Source organism: Arachis stenosperma, chromosome 6 (assembly GCF_014773155.1).
Source record: "Arachis stenosperma cultivar V10309 chromosome 6, arast.V10309.gnm1.PFL2, whole genome shotgun sequence".
Classification (NCBI taxonomy): Eukaryota; Viridiplantae; Streptophyta; class Magnoliopsida; order Fabales; family Fabaceae; genus Arachis; species Arachis stenosperma.
The window spans coordinates 14,140,820-14,159,246 of NC_080382.1; the positions used below are offsets into that span (position 1 = coordinate 14,140,820).

At 35.6% G+C, this 18,427-nt stretch overlaps 2 protein-coding genes across 3 annotated transcripts; one reads left to right on the forward strand and one right to left on the reverse strand.

Moving 5' to 3' along the window:
• The first annotated feature begins 1,613 nt into the window (after positions 1-1,613).
• LOC130933349 (UDP-URONIC ACID TRANSPORTER 1-like) lies at positions 1,614-4,805 on the forward strand. Its single transcript, XM_057862938.1, has 5 exons — positions 1,614-1,837; positions 2,021-2,497; positions 3,250-3,353; positions 3,589-3,817; positions 4,382-4,805. The coding sequence occupies exons 1-5, from the start codon at positions 1,757-1,759 to the stop codon at positions 4,526-4,528; spliced, it is 1,038 nt and encodes a 345-aa protein (XP_057718921.1). The 5' UTR covers positions 1,614-1,756; the 3' UTR covers positions 4,529-4,805.
• On the reverse strand, positions 4,261-13,946 carry LOC130933347 (calcium-transporting ATPase 4, plasma membrane-type-like). 2 transcript variants are annotated; one of them, XM_057862937.1, is made up of 8 exons: positions 13,642-13,946; positions 8,729-8,783; positions 6,707-8,646; positions 6,466-6,624; positions 6,171-6,342; positions 5,785-6,083; positions 5,326-5,651; positions 4,261-4,493 (listed from the first exon to the last, which is right to left on the reverse strand). In XM_057862937.1, the coding sequence occupies exons 1-7, from the start codon at positions 13,816-13,818 to the stop codon at positions 5,343-5,345; spliced, it is 3,111 nt and encodes a 1,036-aa protein (XP_057718920.1). In that variant the 5' UTR covers positions 13,819-13,946; the 3' UTR covers positions 4,261-4,493; positions 5,326-5,342. The 2 variants fall into 2 exon arrangements, with proteins under 2 accessions (XP_057718920.1, XP_057718919.1); XM_057862936.1 differs by lacking the exon at positions 4,261-4,493 and having other exon boundaries at positions 4,949-5,651.
• Between the last annotated feature and the right edge of the window lie 4,481 nt (positions 13,947-18,427).

Genomic DNA, 18,427 nt, shown 5'->3' on the forward strand with positions numbered 1-18,427 from the left:
ATATGTCTATTATTAAAAAAAACTCTCTATTATCTTAATTTTTTTAATTTTAAATTTAAAAAAAAAATTGACTTAATTGACTTATATTATAATTGCTCCCTATACTTTTTCAATTAAAAAGTTGGTACACTTATTGGATATACACAATATTAGAAAACCAAAAATTTATATTTAGAAAAGAGTTTATATAACTATATTCAAGCTTGATTTTATTTCATAATAAAATATTAATTTATTGATTGATTGAGTTGTAGACAAAAGAAAATAATTTGGGGAAGTGTCGGTGAGTCGGTCTCGGTGCCTCTATATCCCATCGGTGTTGCCGTTTGGTGCAAAATGCACAAATTCAGACAAGGATGAGGTCAAAACGACACAGACACAAAACTTTTGTCGTTTTCTTCATAACGTGTCGCATTTGTATCACTCCTCAACTTTCACAATTCCACGTTAACAATGCAAACCAGATCTTACTTTCTCCACTAATCATCGTCTTACACCTTTTGTATTAAGTACTAACCATTTCATGGTTTTTCACGTAAAGATATAATGTAAAAATAATAGTTAAAATATTAATAAATACATATTATATTAAGTAATTTAATTAAATTATTTAATAATTTTTAATTATTATCTTTAAATAAATATATTTTTATATGAGTACACACTCTTAACTTAATTAATTATACTTACATATCTTTCGTTATCAAACTAAAAAAGGCAAGGAGTAAACGTGTAAACATCCCGAAAATTCAGAAATTGTTTGGTTGGTGGTAATGGTATGACCATATAAATATTGTGGGGACTCTCAAAATGACATTTTTCGGTTATTCATTTTTCGGTCCTTTTATTAGTGATTTAAAATTCAGTGTTAACATACGTAATCTTATGTGAACAAAAAGAAAAAAATTGTTAAAAAACAATTAATAACAATCATGAATCATCTCTCTTGTTTGTTCATTTATTCTTTTTCTTTTACTTAAAAAAAATATAGAGCAATATCCCACAAAAGAAAGAGAGCTATATAATGTCATTAGAAAAATAAAACACATTTTTTTGAGAAAAATTATAATTTGTCCAATGATAAAAGAAAAAATGGCTAAAGCAATTTTTCCATCTCTATATGTACACTAAAATTAATTATTAGTATAAAATATATGTTAAAATATAAATATACGTTAAAAATAAATTAAACCACGCATATATTTATACATAAATACATTAGTAACTGATTTTAATGATTGATTTTGGCGTACAAATAATATTTTTTAAAATTTTAATATAACAAAATGAATATAACAATAGTGCATTTACCATCTAAATCTCTATTTTCTTTTTTCATTAACAATATTATACTCCAAATTGTCCTTTTGAGTTTTGAGCACATTACTAATAATAAGCATAAACACTAGCATTAACATTGCAAAATGAAATCTAAAACTATTGCACTTTTTTGGGTGCTTCCTTGAAGATGTCAAACACAAAATTTCCATAAATAGGCTACTCCATTAGTAATAGCATCCCCTAATTTCCACTTAATTATGTTCCACAGGCTTTCAAACTATATTCTTCTCTGTTAATTGAATTGAATCACTAGTTAGAACAATTATTTATTATTAGAAAAACCAACAAGTTCAGTTAAATCTCATTGAGGGTGATAAAACAAAAACAAAAACAAAAAAAGTGAGCCTTTTCTTTTTCTTCTTCTCTCCATCATAAAAAAATCACACCAACAACAACATCAACAGAGGTTTCATCAATGAGTACACATGCTTCTTACAACATGAGATCCAAATCATACTATGAAAATGATATCAAAGGAACAATGAAAGATATTGGGGTAAGTAACTTCACTTCACACCAAATAAAAGAAAGGGGAAAAAAAATGTAAATTGAAAAAACAAAGACAACCCAAAATTCAAAAACAGAAAAAGACAACATCTTTTTCTTTTAATTATTATTCTCGTTTATAAACAATGGCAAAGTTGAATGAAATGAAAAAAATTTGGTGCAAAATTTCCAGGGTGGGAAGATGGTGTCTTCCGGAACAACACCAGCAACGAGCAGCAAGGAGAATTTCTTCATCTTCTCCCTTGTGAGCCTTTGGTATTCATCAAACATTGGTGTGATCCTTCTCAACAAGTATCTTCTCTCAAACTATGGATTCAAGTTCCCAATTTTCCTCACAATGTGCCACATGTCAGCGTGTGCGGTTCTCAGCTACATTTCCATTGTGTTCTTCAAAGTTGTGCCTCAGCAGATGATCAAATCCAGGTCCCAGTTCATGAAGATTGCAACTTTGAGCATTGTTTTTTGTGGGTCTGTTGTTGGAGGAAACATCTCTCTTAGGTATTTGGCTGTTTCTTTCAATCAAGCTGTTGGGGCCACCACGCCTTTCTTCACGGCTGTTTTTGCATACCTTGCAACGCTCAAGAGAGAGGCTTGGGTTACATATGCTGCTCTTGTTCCTGTTGTTGCTGGGGTTGTCATTGCAAGTGGGGTATGTTGCTCTTTTTGTGTTTGTTGTTATGTTTCAATGAAATTGGAATCTTCTATGTGTGATGATCTCAGCCTATTCTTTTTTTCTTTGGTGATTTAATCTTCTTATGGTCATGTATGTTTTTGTTGATTCATTCATATTGGTGTGTGGATGTTGATCTTGTGATGCCACTCCAGATCTGGAGTCATGCTGATGAACAGATTGGATTGGATTGGATTAGATGATGGGTTGTTTGTGGGATTTGGCTGATCTGTGATTTTATTGGAATTCTTATAAGCATTTAATTTCTTAGGATGCAGAAAGTGAAGTGCAACGTGCTTCTAATTTGATGAGATCTCAATGTTGAAAGAGCTATGCCAATTTGTGACAGTTGGAGTCCTTTTTATTTATTGATTTTTTAAAATTTTTTCTTCTGAACCTGGAAATGAGGAAGTGAACGGGAAAAACTCTCAAGCTACTTTACTAATTATTATGCTATGTGTCATTCAATCATATGATTATAACATCCCAAAACTTGTTATGAATTACGCTCTTCTCAGTCATCTTATTGTATAAGTATGTGTTGCACTATAAGTTAATATATTTGTCATATGACATGGAAAGAAAAATAGTTCCTTTGGACCTTAATGCTCTACATATTTCTGTCATGATATTAGGAGGAGGCACATGAAGTTGTTGTATCTCTAACAATTTCATTATTTATTATTCATTTTGGTTCTATGAAGCTAAAAAGATTTTGTTGGTGACGGCAGGGCGAGCCAGGCTTTCATTTATTTGGATTCATCATGTGCCTAAGTGCTACTGCTGCGAGAGCTTTCAAGTCTGTTCTTCAGGGCATTTTACTTTCTTCTGAAGGGTAAACTATTTTTCGCACTATATATATGATTTCCAAGTTCTTCTTTCATCACTACACTTCAAAAACAGGTCAGCTGCAATCTGAAATTACCGGAATCTGCTATTGATTGTTCTATCAGTAGCACAAGTTATAGAGTGACTACATGACTAGGTCCTTTTGGTTAGCATATGGAATATGCAATTCTTTTTACTGGTATGAAACTTCTTATAACTTTGCATTCCCCTTGATGTAACAGGGAAAAGCTGAACTCGATGAACTTGCTCTTGTATATGTCGCCGATTGCTGTCATAATTTTGTTGCCAGCGGCGCTTATCATGGAGCCTAATGTTGTAGATGTCACAATATCACTTGGAAGCGAAAACAAAACTATGTGGCTACTTCTTTTGCTGAATTCAGTCACAGCATATTCCGCTAACTTAACAAACTTCTTGGTCACTAAACATACAAGTGCTCTTACACTCCAGGTTAGCCTTTCTTTCCTTTGCGTCTTTATTGCCAACTACTAGAAATCATGACAATAAGCGGCAATCTGTTTTCTCGTATTTGTGTATTAGAACATCAATTGCAAACTGAAATTCACCTTTATTCTACTTTATATAGCATATTAAATGTCTAAAAATTTGAAATGAAGGGTCTTGACATGGAAAGATAATACAAACTATTCCTAGCTATACAATATTTTGTTGAACCATCATTCACATAATTCCAAATTATACATGATTTGACTGATACTTCGTGCAATGCACATGTTTTATATGCTCCACATTCTTGAAAGCGCAACAAATAGATCTTGATGCTAAAACGTGTACTTGAAACTTTTTTAGTATATAAACTTACACAGCTTCTCATTTAGTTCTCTTCTTGATACTTCCAATGATATTAGTAACATACAATACAAGTAATGATTGGTGTACTCGCATTTCAATTTGTATCAAACACGGGGGAACCAGACACAAAATCATGTTAACAAAGGTTGCTTAATGCAAACTGTTGGTTTTGTTTTATTTTGTGCAATGCACAATAAACAGGTGTTAGGCAATGCAAAAGGTGCTGTAGCTGTTGTTATCTCAATACTGCTATTCAGAAACCCGGTGACTGTTGTTGGCATGGCTGGCTACACAGTAACAGTCATGGGAGTAGCTGCATATGGAGAAACAAAGAGGAGGTTTAGATGAACAATCTCACAGATTCACACATTCTCTTAATTCCTGTATTCTACTGTAGTCTAATATTTTATTCTATATTCTGAAACATGATTCTTTTGTAGCGTGACTAGTAGTAGGTGCCAGGAGAGTGATTTTTATATGTTATTTCGTTGTATCTATTCTAGCACATGAACTGATGAACATGGACATGGACATGTATTTGTTCCTAGTACATTTTGTCCTATGTAAACGTGCCAATATTTTTTGGCTTGAAGTAACTTGAAGCATAAGAAATTATGTTTAGAAAGATCTTAGGGACGACTTTTAAAAATTAAACCAGAAGTAAACACTGCTCATGAATTAGAAGATTTGGAAGTTGGAATCACTTCAACATTTTGCAACATTTGCATCACATGATTCTTTAATAAAGGAGCTGCTAAGCTACTTGCATGTTTTCAAGCCTTTTTTTAATCATATAAATAAAAATAGTTATGTCATGTATCGAGTGTATCAGACAATTTCTCAAAACCCTTTAGAGATAGAATTTCCATGCTAAGTATCACTGGGCCTGAATCACCATTACAAATAAAATAATAAATTTGTCAAATATTTCACAAGGTGATGCACATTCAGTGACCAAGAGCAACTGAAAATTTCTCCAAATAGTAAATAACTGCATTAATGACACTGTAGGGTATAGTTAGACCTTGTCAATGTTCAACCACTTTCTTTTAGTGAGATTAGTTTCCCCAAAAAGAGGGGAAAAGAGAAAGAAAAATAAAAATTAGTACACCAAAGTTGTGAAAATGAAAAGGATGGAAGACAACCGAATTCTGATGACATTTTAAGCTAGTTCAGGACCAGAAGGCAGTGCCTCATATCCATCATGGTGATGCTTAATTGCAGAAGCTCTTTCAATTGGAATGCACTTGATTATAGCAGCAAGCGGCATGCTAACTACACCAATTGCAATACTGAGTAACCACATTTGCCAGTTTAGAGGGACAGTGCTGGCAAAAGTTCCCAAGAACTCAACTATTATCACTTGAAACACCGCCGTCGCGAAAATTATCCCCAAGAATATCCAGCTCCGAAACATGCCTCTGAATACATTTATCTTTTCCATGTCTCTGCTGTTTATCTCATTGAACACCTGGGAAAAAGGAGACACAAATGTATCAAAAGAATCAAAACGAGCTTATCAGTATGGAATCAATCAAGACATGTTTGATAATTAATCTCCATAATCAGTATTTAAAAGCAAGCATGATGCATGCAAAGTATACCTGGCAAAATACAAAGGAGTTGAATATCAAGGTGTTGAGCACTTTAGTTGCATCTGGACCACTAATATTGAGTAGCTTCAGCCCATCAAAGGTTAGAATTCCAAGGACAATTAACTGATATATACTTTGACCAATGATATTCCTCCACATGGTTTTGGTTATAAAGCTTGCTCCCCTTGTAACTGGGGGCCTTTTCATAAGTCCTTCATTAGGAGGTTCAGTAGCAAGGGCTAATGCACCCAATGTGTCCATAATCAAGTTAACCCAAAGCAACTGCACAGCTGTGAGTGGTGCAGATCCTGAAAGTTAAAAAGAATACTATTATTAATGTTGTTTGAAACGAATTTAACAGAATTGAGGCAAACAAATCCTGTAAACCAACGAACCTGTGATGCATGCTGAAACAAAGTTGATAACCAGAGCAACAATGTTAACCGTTAACTGGAACTGCACAAATTTTTGAATGTTTATGTACACTGCTCTTCCCCATTTGGCAACATTGACAATGGTGGTGAAATTGTCATCCATTATAATCACATCAGCATTTTCTTTTGCAACCTGTAAAATGTGTTCCAACCAAAAAAAGAAGGTATTAGATACTGATAACATCAACCAGGAAGTGCAAGAAAATATAACCAGAAATTTAGAATGCAATACAATACACAAGGAAGTGGCACATACCTCTGTTCCAGCTATGCCCATGGCAAGTCCAATGTCTGATTCATGCAATGCTGGAGCATCGTTGGTTCCATCGCCGGTAACAGCAACAACCTCACCAAACATGCTCCTCAAATTGGTTACTAACTTATGCTTGTCAAGTGGTAAGGATCGTGCCATCACCTGAAACAATGTAAAGTACCAAAGAATGTCAATCATCTGAAAAGATAATTAAAAGTAACAGAATCTACAATGAGATCAGAACCTGAATTCTTGGTATAATATCCTTCATTTGCTCTGGAGACAAGTTACGAAATTCTTGTCCTTCAATTGCTACACCACCCTCAGTAAGTATACCACATTCTTGAGCTATAGCTCTGGCCGTGTGAATGTTATCACCAGTGACCATCCGGACAGTTACTCCGGCGGCTAAACAAGTTTGAACTGCTTCCCTTACCCCAGGGCGTACAGGATCCTTGATTCCTACTATGGCTATCAGAGTATAGCCACTGTCAGGGATATTGATATCCCCTTCGGTTTCATTTATATCTTTGACAGCCAAACAAAGAGTTCTCAAAGCTTCAGAGGCAAAGCCATTTATAACAGCAGTTACATTATCTGCTTGGTCTTCAGGAAGGTCAACAACTTCTCCATTGTGGTCAATGATTTTGTTGCACATTTTTAATATTATCTCTGATGCACCCTTGCAGAAAGCTCTGACTCCTCCATCCGGAAGAGCCACAAGCACAGACATCTTCTTCCTCACTGAATTGAAAGGCTCAATCTTGAGTATCTTATACACTCTACGCTGTTCATCAAAATCAGCACCTAAAAGCAAGCCAAATTCCATCAATGCCGATTCTGTTGGAGTTCCCAATATTGTGTTATTTCCATCTTTATCCTTAACTACTTCAGCAGATGTATTTTGACATATAGCCTGAGAAAGGATGCTTTGTACTCCCTCAGGTATAGTTGTTTTCAGTTCATCTGCACTCTCTTTACCTTTTATATGCGTCGCTTTTTCGCATATCCATATTTTATTGACTACCATATGGTTAGTGGTTAATGTCCCTGTCTTATCTGTGCAAATGCAACTACTTGAACCCATAGTCTCACAGGCAGAAAGGTGTCTCACAAGTGCCTTGTCATTCATTAATTTTTTCATAGCGAAAGCAAGACTGAGTGTCACAGCCAATGGTAATCCTTCAGGAACCGCAACCACTATTATGGTTACAGCAATAGCAAAGAAGTCCAGTAGCTTCAATGCATCATTTGAAGACCAACTTGATATGTCACCATTAATTGCTTTCTCAGCAAGAAATCTGATTGTCAACACCACGAATGTCAAGCAAGCAAAAGATAAACCAATTTTACCAATAATTGTAGCAACTCCATTCAATTTCACCTGCAATGGTGTCTCATCCTCTCCACCCTCATTTAGAGTTTCCATCAATTTTCCCCATTCAGTCTTCATACCAACTGTTGTAACTAACATCTTCCCCTGACCATCCTGCACTTTGGTTCCTGAGAGAAGAAAAGGCTTTTCTTCATTCACATTTACAGGTTCACTCTCACCTGACAAACTCGATTCATCTATAAGTAAAAAGTATCCTGATATATACAGCCCATCAGCTGGAACTTGATCTCCGGTCGACAAATGAACAATATCACCAACTACTATATCATATATTGAGATCTTCTGCCTTTTTCCACCCCTGGTGACATGAACAAAGATCTTCTTCTTCTCTTTGTCTAAATCTCTGAACTGTAGGGATTGCTGGTAGTCACTGACAGCAGTAACAATGACAACCAAAAAAATACTAAGTATGATTCCTACACCATCATATGTTCCTTTTGGAAACCCTTCAGTAGCGATCCCTACACCAATAGAAACTACAGCACAAATTATAAGAATGATTAGAGTTAAGTCCTGCAGTGCATCCCACACAAACATCAGGAAGCTTCTAGAAGGTTTCTCTGTATAACGGTTGACTCCATAAACCTTTTGTCTGGGATCTATACTCTCTTCACTGATACCTTCATCCACTGAGACTGCAAGTTTCCTTGTAATAGCTTCAACTCCGCCAATATTCATCAAGTTCTTAAAATCATGTCCACGAACAATGGCTGCGATTTCATCGGGATGAATGCCAAAACCAGCTTGTCTTGCCTCTTCTGGTAGCTTATATTCAACTCGACTACCCGCTGCACAAGAAAACCAGATGAACTAACTAAGCCGGAAACAATTAGTTCTAAAGCAACAACTTTTGAAATTTGAGCACCATACCATCAATGAATTGCAATGCTGCCTTTTGAACATAGAGAGCAATCCGAATTTTTTCCTGATGGAGAATATACAGATATAATATAGCCAAACTGCTAATAATAGATTCACAATATACTCAAAGATGGGAAGCCATATCTCTTATCACTGTAGAATACATTATCCTAAATCATGTCAAATTGACACTTATTTCATTTCAGTACATCAAATGCTAAAATTGAATTTTGATATCATTAAGGAAATGTTTTCATGAAGTTCTCGGTTAAAATCTGATATCAAGTTACTCTCCTCATCCTGTTTTCATTGATCATATCTAATTCTGGTAAGTGCTAGTTAAGCTAAGAGGTAAAGCAAATATTTGAAGTCATCAAATTTCCTTGCTAGCAGTATCAAATGTCCATTTGTTTTTACTTTATAGTTTTCCCATAAGGGAGGTCTAAATGATTATATGTGAGAGTAGCAGCTAAAGATATAACTCCGCCGATGCTACATTATCGGTCCTAAGCCTGGATAAAGGAGGAGCGTTGTATTAGGCCTTCGACAGGCAGCATAAAAACTTTGTCGAATCCTCATGACATGGATCAAACATGTTGTATCAACTAAAGATATGAAAAGGCAATACATTAATAGAAAATATTTACTTTCTAGAAAGTTACCATTTTCTAATACCGTGTCAACATATAATTGAATTAAAAATAAAAAATGCATTCAAGTGTTTGTGGCTGCTACTGTAGGTAAGTCTCTGGTTTTATGTATAAAAAAAGTGTGGACAAGGATTGGGATATTCAATTTTGAGTTTCACACTAAGCCCCCCATTTGCGGGTAGTCTTGTCTGAATCCATTTTCTTAAGACCAGAAATGGCAGACTTCTTCAACTAACATAACCCATTGTTGAAGAAATCATCAACAGCATTAGAACTGTTGGCGCCACTTTTATAGGCTTAGTCAACTAAGGTTTAATTTGAAAATGAATGGTGTTATGTATGTTGACTATGCTCATTTATTCTTTGCACATGGAACCAACTCTTTAGCTTTTTGGTTTCCCACCGTATTTTTCAGTCGGATAGACCAAGGATTAATTTGTTATCATACTGAACTTTATTTAAAGATTTATCATTGGCCAAAGAAAGGTTGCTACATGTACAAGGCAGAATTCGAACCCCCAACTCTAGCTTAAGCGTATTAATGAGTTAACCATTAAACCAACCTAACTTGGTTTAACCAACTCTTTAGCTAACTACGAACAAATAAAGTAGAACAAGGAAATTTTCATGTGCAATTTATCGCCCCAACGTAAGAATCTGTATGTTTGAACTTTGAAATCTTTTGTCAATTCAAGAGCATAAAGACAAGTCAATGTTAGTTGCAATAGCGTTCCGTGAATGACTGCTTTGGAAAAGGCTAATAATGTTGGTTTAAATAAATATTGTTTGTTCAAATGTTTAAAGAAATAAAGTCAATCATGCAACACAACACGTTTTTATAAAGATAAGAATAAGAGTGAAAACAAAAAAAAATAAAGATATAAAGTAGTACATGATTGATTTTTGTACGATTTAGTACAAAGTGTTCTTGTTATATATATCATTATCAAGAAAATAAGGGCCACTGGCCATGATTCTGAGCCAAACCGCGTCTGAATTTTCAAAGGTTACTCGAAATTACTAATGCTTCGTATCTTGTCATATTTTGTCTCATTCTCTTATGGGTATGGCAAATACCTGAGAAATTTTTAGATTTTTTTTCAAGTGCATAAGAAAACAAAAGTACACTTCTATTTTTATTATAAATAATATTTTAAATTAACATTTTCTTAAGTGATACTCTTTATCTTTTTTTGGGTTAAAGTAGAGGAGGGCCTAAGCCCATACAAAATAACAAAACTACAACACCCTATTCTGAATTATTGGTTAATAAAATAATCTAAAAGTTTAGTTGATCATGTGTATTTTCTGATGATAAAGTCTAGATGTTAATGTTCTATCAAAAAAAAAAAAAAAAAAAAAAAACCCTAACAATACTACACCACAATAAAATCATTCATTATTGCTATATCTATTAAATTTGTTTCAGTTGCCTATGACGTCATCATCTCACTTTCACGGGGAAATTTCCAGGAAGTTTCTAAAACTTGACGCTGTCGCTACCATAATTTAATTATGTTAATAAATTAATCGAAAAAATTTTGTAAAAAAAAATATATATTTATTTTAATATATTATTAAAATTAATTTTTTTTTCTAATAACACACATTAGTCGAACTTTAATTATAAAATTTTAAATATAGACATCAATTGCGTCATTATATCATAAGCATAGTAAATTTCCTTATCATTCACATTAATTTACTTTTATATGTTTTTTTGTTTTCTTTGACTAATGGTTTACGTTAATTTAACTACTTAAATATGTTATATTAATAAAAAAACAATCAATAGATTCCTAATTTTTTAACTCAAAAGACAAATAAAAAAACAATCAATAGATCTAATGTCTTTGAGATAAAAAAAATCAAAGGCATATTATCTTTTTTCTCTAATTATTAAATACTTTTGTAAAAAATTAAGTTAGGAGAATATTTCAAAAAGGTAACAATAGTCAATTACCGAATATTCTAAAGACAATGGGACAATGGAACAACTACTAAAAGCTTAACTCTTTTTGTGTGGGAAAGAGAAAGTAAAAACCCCCCCGGGGGGGTTTAAGCTTAAATCTATCATATTCATAACGAATAACTGATTTTGGGTTCACTAAAGATCGAATTTTTAAAATTTTCAATCTAACGTTTTAATACTATGTTATAATACCACTCATCCCAAAGATTTCAGTTGATAAAAAAATGAAACATTAATGATTATATCTTTAATACTCCATAAACCTTCATTGTACACATTATACAAATATTTCATTGGCTCCTCATACTTTTTCTAAATATTAATATGAATTTACTTTTATAAAATTAATTTTCACTAAAATTGAATTGATGTCAATGCAATTGTATTTGAATATTTTTTGTCAAACATGATTTTTAAAAAACATATTATTTAGACGATGTTAGTGAAAATTATATTAGAATACAAAATGACTCGAAACAACATAATGTATATTATTTTTTATAATAATTTTGTAATTTATTTTTATAGTAAAATAAAATATATTTTAAAAATAAACATTATTTTATGGTTTAAAATATAAAAAATTTATGTGTGTGCAAGTTTTATAATGTATAAATTAATAATAATATTTATTTTAAATAAAATTATACTATTTAATTAATTTATTTAAAACAATACTTATATAATTTAAAAATTATATAATTTTCTTCAAAAAATATATTTTTAACTAAAAGGAATACAGGAATAAGTCTTAGCACTCATATTGTAAAATAATTACAATAAAATGTAAAATCTACTAGAGAAGTGTATTTAAATTTAAATTTTATCGATATGATTGCTAACTATATATTGTTTTAATAATTAATTCTATTTGAAAATAAATATAAGATGCTTGTTTAAATTAAATAATAATTATTTTAAACATAGAAAACAATATTTTAAAGGTGAAAATAGATAATTAATATATTAACATTATTCTAATTTTAATATCTCAAAGTGAATGTGAGAACGCAAAAACAAGTTTCTAGTTGCGTTGCCCTCATCTAAAAGTACATCACGTTCAACTAGGAAAATATTACCCAAACATTTTGCTCTTCATTCAAATCACGCAAATGTGGATTTAGAGCATAAAACGGGAAACTAAACCTACACTTAAAACGCAATAATATTATGCAGCCCATAATTATCGGGGCGTAAGCGTCACATTAAAATTCAAGGATAACCTACCGTCCATCCAATAGTTTTTTCTTCATTTCTTAGGCACTCAAATTAAAGAGAGGTCACATCTCTGACAAATGGGAACAAAGGAATCAAATTAGTGATTAGGTCATTAGTCTATTTAAGTAAATGTTGAAATTTAAATTTAATTTTGTGTATGTAATAATTTTATTGATCAATAATAAATTTATAAATAAAGTTTTAATATATAATAAATTAGTCTCTAACCTACAAGAGAGATACCATGCCAAAAAAAAAAAAAAACATGGGAATAAAGGATGATTCCATATCACCATTCAACGTGACATATGAGCCAAATTCAAATTCATCAAAAGGTAAGTGGACTTGACTATTTAGCATTTGCATTTAATAATATCAACACCCTTCTTATGAAAAAGTATAGCATCTATTTTACTTTTTCTGTTTTTATTATAGCACAGCACTGCACTGCTATAAGCTATGGTACAGTTCACTCTAAAAAGGGACAAACCCGTTCAATTGGGAATTGCAAGGTGGAGACTGGAGACATTCCCAATAAAACCCTGCTACCATCGATATTTTATGAGTTTAGTACGTATATTTAATATTTAAGGTTATTATTAAAAGAGGTTTTCAAATATATTGAAAAATCATATTTTATATTTGTATAAACAAATATTAATTGATAAGATTAATATAGATTTCGCTAAATCCTTATTTTATTTTTGTGTAATGTCTCTGGCTCTCTGCACCTTGGAGTCCGAGAGGCAAACCAGTTAGTTATACGTCATTTTCCGATTCCATTTCATAAACAACTACATCCACTTGCAGTTGCAGATAATAAGGTTAATTAATTAATTTCTCTCCTAATTATACAGAAGACGAGAAATTATTCTATAACTAGAAAGTTCGAATCTCAAAAGAGGATTATACTTACTTTTAATTGCGGACTACTATTTATGTTAGAACTTCATAATCATAATTAGTTAGTACCTTTTTAGTTCGATTCTCCACGTGAACGCGTTGTGAGATCTCAGAAAATTTTCAGAACAAGCACATGATAAAATGAAATGAAAAAAGGTAGAAGGAATGAAGAGTGGAACCTTGATACCGTGCTTAATCTGTTGAGCTTGGTCGCGTTTGTCGAGGTCGGCGACCATGCGGAATCGGCGGCGGCGGTTCTTGACTAAGCTGACGGCGGATCTCCAGCGGCGGAGGGCTTCGGGGGAGGGATTCTTGGGCTCTAATTCAAAGTCCTTCATGCTGAGGAGGCTATCCATGGTGGTGGCTCAGATTCAGAGAGGGTTTTTCAGGGATTCTCTACGTATTTTAGTTGTTAGTACAATTCTTTCAACCTTTTATACTACAAAATAAAACAAAGCCCAACCATGCTTTTCTCTGCCTTTGATTGCTAAAACTTTCCATTTATAATAGAGTGAAGTACCAATCCGGCCCTGTCCATTTTCAAGAATGATAACGCGACCCCTCAAAATAAAATCGATCCACTTTGGTTCCTGTCTCATGATTCCGTCACATAACGTGGTCCCTGTGGGTATTTTTCCGTCAACACGTTTAGAAATGGACAGGGGTCTAATTGTCTCTAAATTTAAATTGGTTAGGAGTTTATTTGTCCTTATAATTTTTTAAACAATATTTTTTAATTTTTTTTATTTATTGTATTAATATTTTTTTTCAATAAATTATTAAATATATAGTATAATAAGTATAAACTAATTAATAAATTATTCAAATTTAAAAATATCATTTATTATGAAACTAAATAAATCATTCTCAAATATAATTTTTAAATACATAAATAATAAACATTAAAATTCAGTTAATACATTAATAATAATACTCTATGATATACTATTAGTATTATGATCTAGATAATTTTTTACATTAAAATGAAAACTAATGAACACATTACTTGATATATAGTAAAATATTTTTGAGTAATAACAAATTTAATTTTTTATCTCTTTAAACTAAATTAATAATCTATTTGATATCTGTTCATACCCTGGCCCAATGATAAGGGCCCAGGTCCAACCGAAAGGCCTAACCCAATAGGATAAGCCTTACAAAATACCGACTTTCACATAAGAAGTCGGTGTCAACCACGACCTTGGTATGAAGAGGTCGGATGTGAGATCAGCTGGCAGATAAATACTCATTCAAATGAGTAACCGCCCCTAAAATCTCTCTAACCGCCTCATGAAGCCATATCTTAACCTCCCCAAGATAATGGGGACGGTTACCACCCTAAAGATACGGCACTACACCAACGGTGGTTATTGGCTCACCTCTATAAATACACTGACATCCCCTCAGGTATCCCTAAGTCCAATACTCTATAAGACCTGCTTACACCCTTGCTAACTTAGGCATCGGAGTGTCTTTGCAGGTACCACCCCCCATTCATACGCGAGCACAAGTCAGACGGAGCCTCCCGAGTTGCGAACCTGCCTGGAGTCCTCCTCCATCACTCACTTGGGCCGCCAAACGCCATCCCTTGGACTAATCTCCGGTTACCTACCGTAACATTGGCGCCGTTGCCGGGGACCCGAGAGATCATCCCTCGATGGCAGAAAGATCCCATGAAGAAGGCCATGTCGAAACAGATTCTGAGCAAGAGAATCTAGACATGGGCAATGACAATGAAGACACAGCCCAACATCAAGACAATGATCAACACAGAGAGGGTACCTCCGGAGTAAAGAATCCGAAGGTAAATTCCTCAGATGGGCGTGAATCAGAAAAAGGCGGACCAGCTCACGTAGCTGAACTAATAGGATTGGTTCATAGCCGCCTGGAGCAATTGGAACAAGAGCGGGAGAGGCAAAAGGAAACCGAAAGGTACCTTAAAGAAGAGATGGAACGGCGAAAAGAGTTAGAAAGAAAACTCTTGCAGCTAGAATCCTCTCTCAAGAACTCCCGCGATGAAGGAGAAGATCAACTCCCAGGCGGAGAAGATCCTTTCAGCGAGGACATAATGAGGGCAAAAGTTCCAACGAACTTCAAAAGCCCCGATATGGACCTCTATGATGGAACTACGGATCCAAAGCATCATCTTAGCAATTTCAAAAGTCGGATGTATCTAGCTGACGCCTCCGACGCTACGAGATGCAAGGCTTTCCCGACCACTTTGTCGAAAGCAGCGATGAAGTGGTTCGATAGCCTTCCCCCAAGATCCATCACCAGTTTTGAAGACCTCTCAAGAAAATTCTTGATGAGGTTCTCAATCCAAAAAGATAAGGTAAAACATGCACCGAGCCTCCTGGGGATAAAACAGGAGGTCGGAGAGCCTCTACGAGCCTATATGGAAAGGTTCAATAAGGCATGTTTAGAAATCCAAGACCTGCCCACGGAGGCAGTAATAATGGGGTTAGTCAATGGACTTAGAGAAGGTCCCTTCTCACAGTCCATATCTAAAAGACACCCCGTTTCTCTAAGTGATGTACAAGAAAGGGCCGAGAAGTACATCAACATGGAAGAGAATGCCAAATTAAGAGACCTGAGTTCACGACCTGGACCTACTTCCTCCTCTAGGGAGAGGGAAAGGGAAGTCAGGAAGAAGGAAGAACCCGGTCTCGAAAGGCCCAGAAAGTATCACTCTTATACTCCTCTAAAGACTTCTATAGTGGATGTATACAGAGAGATATGCAACACTGAAAGGCTGCCACCCCCAAGACCTATTAAAAACAAAAAAGGGGGAAGTCGCAGCGAGTATTGTGAGTACCATAAAATATATGGTCACTCCACCAACGACTGTTACGACCTCAAAAATGTGATAGAAAAGCTGGCTAGAGAAGGTCGGCTTGACAGGTATCTCATGGAGAGGTCGGACACCCATGGAAAGAGGAAGCGAGATGATATGGACAGGAAAGATCCCCCACCACAGACCCCTGAGAGACACATCCACATGATCTCAGGAGGATTTGCGGGAGGTGGAATCACCAAATCTTCTCGCAAAAGACATCTCAAAAGAGTCTACCAAGTCGAGGAAGAGACGCCCGACCTTCCCACTATCTCATTCACAAAAGAATATGGGCAAGGGATAATTCCCGGGCATGATGATCCCGTGGTGATAACTATGATCCTGGCCAACGCCCATCTCCACAGAACCCTAGTGGACCAAGGAAGCTCGGCGGACATCCTTTTCAAACCCGCCTTCGACAAGCTGGGGTTAGATGAAAAAGAGTTGAGAGCTTACCCCGACACCCTATATGGGTTAGGGGATACGCCAATAAACCACTGGGATTTTTGCCCCTTCACACAACTTTCGGAAAAGGGGAAAAATCGAGGACTCTGAACATAGATTTCATAGTCATCGATGAAGGGTCAGCCTACAATGCCTTAATTGGCAGGACTACCCTTAATCGACTCGGAGCAGTGGTATCAACTCCTCACCTCTGCATGAAATTCCCGACTCCAGGAGGAATAGCAACGGTGAAAGGAGATCAAAAATTGGCAAGGAAGTGCTATAATGAAAGCCTAAATCTGAGAGGAAAGGGCAAAGAAGTCCACACCATAGAGTTGGGCGGCACAAGGACAAGAGAAGAGCTACGACCCCAGCCGGGTGGAAAAACCGAGGAGACACAAGTCGGTAAAGAGGAAGGAAAAATGACTTACATAGGAGCCAACCTAGGGGAAACCCTGAAACAAAGGTTGGGTGAACTCCTAAGAGCTAATTCCGACCTCTTCGCCTGGAAGGCTTCCGACATGCCCGGGATTGATCCCAAGCTCATGTCTCACAGGCTCTCGGTTTACCCAGGGTCCCGACCTGTACAGCAAAGAAGACGCAAGCTCGGCCCAGAGAGGGCCTTCATAGTAGAAGAGCAAGTACAGGCGCTCCTGGAAGCCGGCTTTATCAGAGAGGTCAAATACCCAACATGGCTAGCCAATGTAGTGCTAGTCAAAAAACAAAATGGTAAATAGAGGATGTGCGTCGACTATACCGACCTGAATAAGGCCTGTCCTAAGGACCCTTATCCCTTACCAAGTATTGATACCCTGGTAGACTCCAGCTCAGGGTACCAATACCTATCATTCATGGACGCCTACTCGGGATATAACCAAATCCCGATGCATGAACCCGACCAAGAGAAAACATCGTTCATCACACCAAAAGCCAACTACTGCTACGTGGTCATGCCATTCGGATTAAAGAATGCAGGAGCTACGTACCAAAGGCTGATGAACAAAGTGTTTTCCCCCCATCTAGGGAGCCTAATGGAGGTATACGTCGACGACATGTTAGTAAAAACCAAGCAAGAATTCGACCTCTTAACCGACCTCTCACAAGTCTTCGACACTATAAGGTTGCATGGGATGAGATTAAATCCCGCAAAATGCGCCTTCGCAGTAGAAGCAGGGAAATTTCTAGGCTTCATGCTAACACAAAGAGGGATTGAGGCCAATCCCGACAAGTGCAGAGCCATCCTAGAAATGAAGAGCCCGACTTGTTTAAGAGAGGTTCAACAGCTCAATGGCCGACTTGCAGCCCTCTCCAGATTTATGGTAGGATCGGCACTAAAATCCCTTCCATTATTCTCCCTGTTAAGGAAGGGATGCCAGTTTGAATGGACTCCGGAATGTGAGGAGGCGTTCCAAGAGTTCAAAAAATTCTTAAGCCAACCTCCTATCTTGACCCGACCAATACCGGGAAAAGACCTCGTCCTATACCTATCCGTCGCAAACAAGGCTGTCTCATCAGCCCTGATCACAGAAGACGAGGTCGGTCAACACCCGGTCTACTTTACCAGTAAGGTTCTACAAGGCCCTGAGCTAAGGTACCACAAACTAGAGAAGTTTGCTTACTCCTTAGTGATAGCCTCACGAAGGCTACGACCTTACTTTCAGGCTCATACAATAAGAGTCCGTACA

Bases quoted from the DNA above. Each gene is read 5' to 3' on its own strand.
- LOC130933349 (XM_057862938.1), top strand. From the start codon at position 1,757: ATGAGTACACATGCTTCTTACAACATGAGATCCAAATCATACTATGAA. The intron at 1,838-2,020 runs GTAAGTAACTTC...CAAAATTTCCAG, and splicing joins GAACAATGAAAGATATTGGG to GGTGGGAAGATGGTGTCTTC. The intron at 2,498-3,249 runs GTATGTTGCTCT...TGGTGACGGCAG, and splicing joins GGGTTGTCATTGCAAGTGGG to GGCGAGCCAGGCTTTCATTT.
- LOC130933347 (XM_057862937.1), bottom strand. From the start codon at position 13,818: ATGGATAGCCTCCTCAGCATGAAGGACTTTGAATTAGAGCCCAAGAAT. The intron at 8,647-8,728 runs GTATGGTGCTCA...TTTCTTGTGCAG, and splicing joins AGCATTGCAATTCATTGATG to CGGGTAGTCGAGTTGAATAT. The intron at 6,343-6,465 runs GTATGTGCCACT...CACATTTTACAG, and splicing joins TGGGCATAGCTGGAACAGAG to GTTGCAAAAGAAAATGCTGA.